General features: G+C 42.7%; 2 protein-coding genes across 3 annotated transcripts in view; one reads left to right on the top strand and one right to left on the bottom strand.

Moving 5' to 3' along the window:
• The window catches only part of tanc1a (tetratricopeptide repeat, ankyrin repeat and coiled-coil containing 1a), a 32,941-nt gene extending 30,777 nt beyond the window's left edge, over positions 1–2,164 (top strand). Inside the window, exons 22-23 of the mRNA XM_057338969.1 lie at positions 334–434; positions 586–2,164. Coding sequence (XP_057194952.1) covers positions 334–434; positions 586–1,621 — 1,137 coding nt within the window. The 3' untranslated portion in view covers positions 1,622–2,164. The remainder of the gene's footprint in view (positions 1–333; positions 435–585) is intronic.
• Positions 2,165–2,167: 3 nt separating this feature from the next.
• On the bottom strand, positions 2,168–8,293 carry wdsub1 (WD repeat, sterile alpha motif and U-box domain containing 1). Of its 2 annotated transcripts, none has more exons than XM_057337168.1 (13): positions 8,164–8,293; positions 7,431–7,859; positions 7,044–7,231; positions 6,558–6,641; positions 6,386–6,479; positions 5,144–5,177; positions 4,989–5,029; positions 4,812–4,918; positions 4,682–4,693; positions 4,385–4,414; positions 4,044–4,223; positions 3,307–3,441; positions 2,168–3,187 (listed from the first exon to the last, which is right to left on the bottom strand). In XM_057337168.1, exons 2-13 carry the CDS (start codon positions 7,826–7,828, stop codon positions 3,036–3,038), a joined length of 1,455 nt encoding a protein of 484 aa, XP_057193151.1. In that variant the 5' UTR covers positions 7,829–7,859; positions 8,164–8,293; the 3' UTR covers positions 2,168–3,035. The 2 variants fall into 2 exon arrangements, with proteins under 2 accessions (XP_057193151.1, XP_057193150.1); XM_057337167.1 differs by having other exon boundaries at positions 6,558–6,647; positions 8,164–8,292.
• Between the last annotated feature and the right edge of the window lie 764 nt (positions 8,294–9,057).

Genomic DNA, 9,057 nt, shown 5'->3' with positions numbered 1-9,057 from the left:
CTCTCTCTCTCTCTCTCTCTCTCTCTCTCTCTCTCTCTCTCTCTCTCTCTCTCTCTCTCTCTCTCTCTCTCTCATTCTCAATTTTTCAATTTTAATGTGCATTATTGGCATGACAAAATGTACATTCGTATTGCCAAAGCATTTGCAGCTGGGCTTAAAATAGTGCCATCTCTCTCACTCAAGATTCAAAGAAGCTTTATTGGCATAAAATAATTTTTACATTGCCAAAGCACAGGAAAATGAAAAAAATAAAGTAAATAAATATCTATATATACTTCTCTCTCTCTCTCTCTCTCTCTCTCTCTCTCTCTCTCTCTCTCTCTCTCTGTGCAGGACTTTGGAATGGCTGAGGAGTTTGCCACCAAAGCTCTTGAACTGAAGCCCAAGTCTTACGAGGCGTTTTATGCTCGTGCTCGAGCCAAGAGAAGCAGCAGGTAGGAAACTTCCATACATCTCTCTCCCCCTCTCTCTGTTCATACATTTTGAATGAAGATCTCGTGGATGTTTCAACATTATATGACTTATAGTAAATTCTTCATGAAATGATTGTGTGGCAATAATCATTTTTATTGTTCTTGTCCTCAGGCAGTTTGCAGCAGCGTTGGCTGATCTCTGTGAAGCGGCCCGTCTGTGTCCCAGTAACCGAGAGATCCGTCGTCTGCTGACGCGCGTGGAGGAAGAGTACCAACACCTTCAGCTGCAGGCATCCAAACACCCGTCCTGTCATACCAACCCCTCACATCATGAGGAAGACCTCGATGACGACGAGGATGGAGATGACGATGATGACGATGAACATGACATTGAGTGCATGGAGAAAAGCCCAGACAGTCTCAGTGTGAACATGTTACAGGCGGATGAAGACGAGGACAGCAGACGTGAGCAGGAGAAGAGGAAGGAGAACTGGCATCAGAGCCGCACTTTACCCGACTCTCTGTGCCTGGCGCTATCAAACGTCCAGTCCTCCGTCTCTGTACCCGCTGCCGGCCGTGCCGCCCACCGTCGCCTCCCGTCCAGACAGGCTCAGAGCATGAAAAGCCGCGATTACAGCTGCTCTCTGTACGCCGACAGCAGGACTCCCCAGAGCGCCGGATCCAGTCCCATGCCGAGCCGTCACCGGCCCGCCTCCCTCCGGGCAGGACCCTGTATTGACATCGGACACAGTGGCACAGGCGGTCAGTTTACTTACACAGAGAAACCCGCGGAGGGCGTCGTCGAGCCCAGAGGAGAGTTTTGCAGGAGCAGCAGCGTGAGAGTGTCCGCTTCCTCCGGTGGAAACCTGGCGGAGAGCGCCCGTGTGCGCAACTCTGTTGCTCCTGAGCACAAGCCACGCCCCTTTATGGGCATCATTGACAAGACTGCACGTTTTCAGCAGGTGCAAGGTCACCACCACGGCTGGCAGGGCCTCGCGCCGGAAGGGCTTGTCGGGAACACGCAGGGACCGCCCGGTGACCTCCAGTTCTCTTATCAGGAAGCCGTTCATAACAGCACACACACCTCTGAGTTTCACCCCCCCAGTAACCCGCCACAACAGCACAAACAGGCCAGCCTGGCCCGGGACAATCCCATCCTCATCAGCTCCATCAAACCCAAACGCTCCTTCATCGAATCCAACGTGTAGCGACAAACTCGTTCACAGAAATATGACTTAAATATAACAACTCCCATTTCATCTCAAGACACACTTGGAAGTTTGAAGCACATGAGAATGTTGTTTGTGTTTACAGCTTCAGATGTTTTTAAGCACATGCAACCACGAGAGAGCAAAGATTCACATGGGTTAATAATCGATTAGGAGACACGAGCTGACTTTAGACTTCAGTAAAGATCTGCACACATATGACTGTTGTGTACTGGTCAAACTCTTGGAGTGTGTGTGTTCGTTTCTCATCATCCGCTCTCTGTTACATATTTATGGCTTGTTGTCTGATTAAAGCAATATTTATATTTTATATATTAGTTATTTTTGCACAGCTGTATGTTATGAAATAGCACTATGATTGTAGAGATGAACCGTATACAGGAGACTTCAGGTTTACATGCGTGAACGTGTTATCAAGAGGACATGGATGTTATTTCATATGTTCATTTTGTTGTCATGTATAGGGCTGATATGTATTTCAATATTTCAGGATCATATATAACAATAAACCCCCAGACTTAAGACTTCAGTTAGTCCGGTTTATTTCATAGTCAACATTCACATCATGATTCATGTTTATTATGAGGCTGAATGTAAAGCCAGTTTTACTTGCATTTTATTTTCCACTATAGATTCACTACAGGAAGATGCAAACTTGTGGAACGATGAAAACTCATAAGAAAACATTTGCTTAATATCTCAATTTCTTCAAGACATGAGACTAAATGGAGAGCAAATGGAAAGTCTGCATCTCAGATTTTTTCACGGAAATGTGTCATTAGAGTTTGAGAAGAGATGTCAACAGTGTGTCAAACTGAGCTCAGATGTGTCTCGTCTGCGATCAAAAGTCAATATGATTGAAGATGTCGATATCAACTCAAACATTTCAGATGATTTCACCTCTACCATCATTCATTTACACCTCAGACTCGTCATGTGTTTACACAATTACGCTCTCATTTCATTCTCTTTTGATTTCTTCTGAGCAATTTTAAGAGAAACATCCGAGACCAAGAAATCTCATGTGCTCTAAAAAAAGCAAACTAATACTCTCGTGTCTTCCCAGCTGTGATCATTCAGAATGATTAGTAGTCAACAGAACGACCTTTATGAAACAGAATTCTGATGAGCCTTTAATAGTGTGTGAGGCGTTGTGTGTCTCAGTTAGTCATGGATGATTTATAAGTGATGGGTTTCAGTCGTTCGGTCTGACAGCAGCTTGCGTTACGTTCTGTTATAAGCATACTAAGACGGGACACAACACACTCATTTTTCAGACCAATCAACCTTTTTATGGAACGGACTTTAAAAAAATCATGAAGACAGACATTGAATGACTAACAGGTGTCTTAGTGACACACACCTCACTGGTCTGAGATCAGTATTATAGTGATCACTGGTTAGTGGTCCAGCGGCAGATGGCCATTTTAAGAGTTCGGTTTGGTGTCAGAAGGGTGGTCTGGAGAGGCAGGTTGGTCATTGGACTGGTGCGGTTCTTTGTGTTGATCCAGCTCTCGATAGCCTCCCGTTCATACGAGTAACCATCTGCACACAGAACACACGTGACGACTGTAAAAGAGTCCATGCGTAAACTAAACCAAGAGCAGGATCCATGCGTGATCAAACGCTCAGTCTGTGGATGTTGACGTGTCATGTAGCCTCACCTGCGGCGATCACCGGATCTCTCATGATCTCACGTGTGATTGGACAGAGGTACTCGTCTGGAGTGCCGTTACACACGGAAGACATCTTCAACTCTTCAATCTTCTTCATGACTTTACTCCTCACACCCAAAGACTCTGAGAACACAAGAACACATTTGACCTACCTATACCTATATTTGAAGAGTTTGGCTCCAAAATGAGATCAAAATTGTGTTTTATTGTGTTAGTTAGCTGTATTTTTTGAGTTATTATGGCTTAAATCAAGTCAAACCAACTGCTGTTTGATTGAGATTCATTGGAATGCATAAAAGTAAAAAAACATGATTTTATCTCAATTTGGAACCAAACTCTTCATATATATATTTAACTTCTGCATGAAGACATTTAAACACAACACGGCAGAAATGATGGAGCGCTGACCACGTGATCTGACACTCTGAATGTTCTTATGTAAAGAGCAGAAATAATCAGCTTTAAAACACACAAACTCTACAAGTGCTTTACATAACACACAACAAATCCCATGTTTACATTCGCCACAATCTCTGGGATTAGGTTTTAGTTTGGCCCGTTCCTCCATGATTTTTCCTCAAAACATCACTCAATCAAGATTATTACCATGAAGGAGACACAAAAATCCACCTCACTGTTATTATATAACACGACACGGCTCAGCGGAGGTCACGTGTGTGCGACATGTGGGAGTGTGATATGAATACAGATCGTGATGGTCATACCGATGTGCAGATCAGAGCTCAGGGTTTCCTTGGTGAGCGACAGCAGCTCTTCTCCATCCATGTTATTGGATCTGAACGCGTCCATCACAGCCTCCAAACCCTCCTCCCGTAACCATGACAACACATCCTCCTCAGACCACTGGCTCACCATCAGTCTGCTGTGTGCTCGGAACCTGCTGCCTGAGACAACAACACAACACAACACGCCGTCACGCTTATGATTTAATCTGAGACATGAAGTTTCTAGTTTGATGATGATGGCGGCTATTTTCAGATGCAAACAGCTTTAGACTTTGTCTGTGGTCATCATTTTCATTAGAGAGAACGTTGTGCTGTCTTACCTTCATTACTTGAAACTGAAGCACTTTCATCTGATTAGAGGAACACAAAAATAAACAAATAAATTTAAAAAGTAAAAAGTAAAGGTTTGGCTAAAATAAAACAATCCTGTGAGTTTAACCATAAGAAAAAGAAATCACACTTAAAGAAATCTCTTTAAGACACAAACACGTCACTTTCAAATCTCGATTGTTTCTCCTAGACATCAGTGAGATTAAGTGGAGTGCAAACTGAGCTCAGATTGGTCTCGTCTGCAATCAAAAGTCAATATTAATGAAGATCTCAATATCAACACTCACCGGGAGATTTGCCTTCAGATTCAAGAATCAAATCCGTGTAAAAGAGAAAAGAAAGTGAAACATTTAATACAGTGAAACATGTAAACACTGCACTTTATGTTCTTTATGTTTGAGATGTAGAAGAACCCACCGTGAGCGCTGGCACCGTCCTCCACCCTCCAGATGTTAACGCTCTTGTCCATGGAGCCGGTGGCGATGATGGGGCCCGTGGGGGAGAACGCGCAGGCCGTCACATACCTGTCAAACACCAGCGCAGTCTTTAACACCAAAGAGCTGATGTACAGAAGACCCGAAGACAGAAACTCACCTGTCGTGCTGGTTAAGTGTGTAGAGTAAAATCCCTTCGTTCTGCACACATGACATCATCATCACAACACATACAAAACACTTACACGCTGTCAATCATCCTTTATGTTATTGACTGGCTGGGCACAATATGTGATGAATATGAATGAGACTCACAGCTTGATACACAGTCACTGTTTTATCCACAGATCTGTGAGAGAGAGAGAGAGAGAGAGAGATGAGCTGGGTCTGTCTGTCTGTCAGCTGACACATGAGGGCTATAAGGAGCAGTCAGATTTATTACAGACAGGAGTAGACACGCTGTCTGTTTAATCTTCAAGTTTTACCTTTACATTTACATCGATGCATTTGGCAGACGCTTTTATCCAAAGTGACTCACACTGCATTATACTCTACATTTGTTTCTGAGTCTGTGCAATCCCTGAGATCGACCCCATGACCTTGGTGTTGCTAGCATCGCGCTCTAACCTCTGAGCTACAGGAAAACTGTATGTCATTTTTCCATCACGTCTGAATGATTGACACAAGATCTCATTGAATGTGCTGTACTGTATGTCTCTCTCGTGTTCTTGTTTTCATTTATGAACAATATTTGGTCACACTTCAGTATGGGGGGCAATTCTCCTTGTTAACAAACCATTAACTACGACTTTTTCCCCCATAAACGCTTAATTTGTTGCTTATTAATAGTTTTTTTTTTTGTTTTTTTTTTTTTTTTTTTTTTTTGTTTATTTATTTTTATTTATTTTTTTTTTCATATTATACAAACGCAACACTCTGGCATATCTGTGGTTTCACAGCGTCACCTAGTGGAAGATTAAGGAACTGATCCCTTTCATCCAAGCAATTCTTTATGCACATAATAAACTGGTCAGTCCCCATGTGGGTCTGTTATTTTTTACAAATTATTAACCAATCTAAAGTGTTGAAAATAGCTTGAGAGCAAATCTCTTAACTCCATTGGACACTTCAACTGTCTGAGAAGTCTCGTGACTCCACCTCTTCTTCACTCCGCGGGAGCTTCTCGGCATTACTTTATTTGCGTGCAGATTAATTTCCGCCTATATTAGACGGCCTGTTTATCGTTTTATTTTGGCATTGCATCACTCATAGCTCTAACGTTTAAAATAGAGTTTAGGAAGATGTATGTAACCACAATCATTAGCTTTCATTAGCTCTTAAAGCCTCGTCTCTTGTCAAAAGGCTCAACGCGACCGCAGACTTTGATGAACACTGTGTCCGTACCATTCTTATCAATGACAGCGTAATCTCGTATCTCCCTGGAAATGTTGTGTTAATGTTGGTACACAACAGTATATGAGAGCAATATATACGACATAATGTTTAATAACTCAAAAAATACGCCCGACAGCGACGATATGTGTGTGTGTTACTGACCCAGACACCAGCATCTGTCCGTCAGCAGAGTAAGCACATGACAGAACCGGAGCAGACTGAGCCGTCAGAGTGTGAGCGAGCTGCATCTTTACATCTGAACACAAATATTACACATGAATGACACACACACACTCAAAACACACACACTCACATAAAGAGAAAAGCATCAGACCTGCAGAAGATACACGAGAAACAATCCATATCTTCAGCAAACTGTCCTGTCCACATGATGCCAGACGAAACTGAACACAGCCATCTGCATCTGAGAGAGAGAGAGAGAGAGAGAGAGAGAGAGAGAGAGAGAGACAGATCCTCAGAAGATTCATCTGAAGTGGTGTTATATGAAGAATGATGATGTCACACACATCTCTACATTAATGTCAAGAGCATAAGGTGTCACACGTGTCAGAGAGAGAGTGGAGAACACATGTCTGATCATGTGTAGTGTGTGTTACAGTGTTTTACTAGGGTAACTGTGGATTTGAGCAACACTACAGCTGTGGGTTTGATAAATGTATACAGTAAGTCATCAAATGTAGTGTGAATATCTTGTGATAATAAAAACATTTATCATCTTACACAACTTCTGTACATATGTTGCACTCATAAAAATAAAAAATGTATCGCAAGGTTAAATAAGAAGTTTGATCATTCCCACCCTTCTTCATCTGTGGAGCAAACTGACAGCAGGAGACGCCGAGGTCATGAGCGTTCTTCTCTGCGTGCAGATGATTCATGTCGAGATCCCACAGCCTCAGATCTCCATATGAAGAGCCGGTGATGAAGAGCTGAGAGCACGGAGTGAAAGAACACGCCACGATACTGGTGTCAGAAACTGAGCCGCTCCTGCGCACACACACACACACACACACACACACACACACACACACACACACACACACACACGCACACACACACACACGGGTCAAGCTGAGAAGAAATCACTAAAGATATAATTGTCTTGCTCTTTTACATCTACAAAAATGTCATCAACCAGCAATAAAGCAACTGTGATAACGAGGAGCGTGTGATGTTCCACATGTACTTGTGCAGGGTTCTGGAGGTGAAATCCCACAGTGCGGTGCTCCCGTCTGATCCTCCTGACATCAGGTAGGATGAATCGGGAGAGAAGGCACAGACTCGGACCGGACTCCTGCCGGGATGCTCCAGGACGGCTTCGATCTCGCCCGTCTCCATGTCCCACAGCAGGGTGGTGGCGTCCGTGGAGCAGGAGGCCAGATATCGACCGCAGGGGCTGAAACAGCAGCAGTGAACGCCGTAGCCGTGTCCAGAGAGAGGAGAGAAGGGCATCTCGCTGAAGTCTCCAGCACAGAACACACAGATGGTTTTATCGGCCGAGCAGGTGGCCAGAAGAGAGCCGGAGAACACACAGCAGTTGACGTCATCTCTGTGAGTGTGTAATGTGCACATGAGAGACACCATGTCGACTACACCTCTCTCTCTCTCTGAGGTTCTACACAAGAGTACAGTACAGAACGATCAGAGATTCATAAACATAAAACACGTCATTTACTCAAAATCACAATAATCATTTGATTAGGCAGTGTGTTTAGGGTCGTATTGTATTTTGACTGAATGTTGATCTATTGGTTCACATCCGTCAGTCAGAGAACATCACGCGAGCACAACAGACACCATTATCCATCTAACAGTAAACTACAGTAATATAATCGGTAAGCAATTCGCCAAAACTTGATTTATATCGCGATTTAAACGAAACGTCAACACTTTTATTGGAATAATAATAAAACATTTACTTTATAATGGAGGTCAGCGGACAACCGTCGCGAAACCGTTATTCACTCACGTCACTTCACGGCAGGGTTACAACATTACCTGTTGTTATATTTCATATGTTTTTACATTTAAATACACAGTATACATTTATTTACGTATTTACCGCTAAACTGTCATCAAGTGATCGGAGAGTGAAGACGTGACGCACCTCTCGTATTGACTTCCGGATTCCGTCACGTGACTTTCGGGAATACCACGTGCCGTTTGTTTACCGTGAAGCTTTAAACGTTTGTATGTGTTTCATTTAATGTCAGACAATATTAATGTTAGGTGTTTTGCCTACAAGGTGTAATTTTATGACTTTTATATCAGTAACTTTTCAGTAATCTCTGAAAACATCAGACCCGAAAATCTCATCTGCACTCTAAAAAGTGATAAAACTGTGATTTTACGGTGAAACAATTTACGTTACAAATTTGAGTAAATTTTAAAGCTGTGAAATCAATGAAATATACAATTTAAATTGAATTAATGTAAGTAATAAAATGATGTAAATCGGAGTCCCTCAGATGTATATTTCTTTTACAACTCATGGTGTCATGGTGACTACGCACATTGGCCAGTTTATGGCTTTGGTTTTGTTAGACCTTAGTTCTGCCTTTGATCTAGTCAACCATGATATTCTTCTATCACTTCTTGAAGCATGTGTTGGTCTACGGGGCACAGTATTACAGTGGTTTAGGTCGTATCGTACTAGTTATCAATATCGGCCAACATTCTTCCTCTGGTGTACCTCAGGGCTCGATTCTTGGTCCGGTATTGTTCTCCCTTTATATGATTCCTTTAGGGTTTATTTTGAACAAATATGGGGTCTCTTTTCATCTATATGCAGATGACACCCAAATTGATATCCC

The sequence above is a fragment of the Triplophysa rosa genome, linkage group LG7 (assembly GCF_024868665.1).
Source record: "Triplophysa rosa linkage group LG7, Trosa_1v2, whole genome shotgun sequence".
Taxonomy (NCBI): Eukaryota; Metazoa; Chordata; class Actinopteri; order Cypriniformes; family Nemacheilidae; genus Triplophysa; species Triplophysa rosa.
This window is presented reverse-complemented; position numbering and strand designations above follow the sequence as displayed.

Coding starts and splice junctions, on each gene's coding strand:
- wdsub1 (XM_057337167.1), bottom strand. CDS start 7,828: ATGGTGTCTCTCATGTGCACATTACACACTCACAGAGATGACGTCAAC. Junction 7,232..7,430: donor ACCTCCAGAACCCTGCACAA/GTACATGTGGAA, acceptor GTGTGTGCGCAG/GAGCGGCTCAGTTTCTGACA. Junction 5,178..6,385: donor GGACAGATGCTGGTGTCTGG/GTCAGTAACACA, acceptor TCTCTCTCACAG/ATCTGTGGATAAAACAGTGA.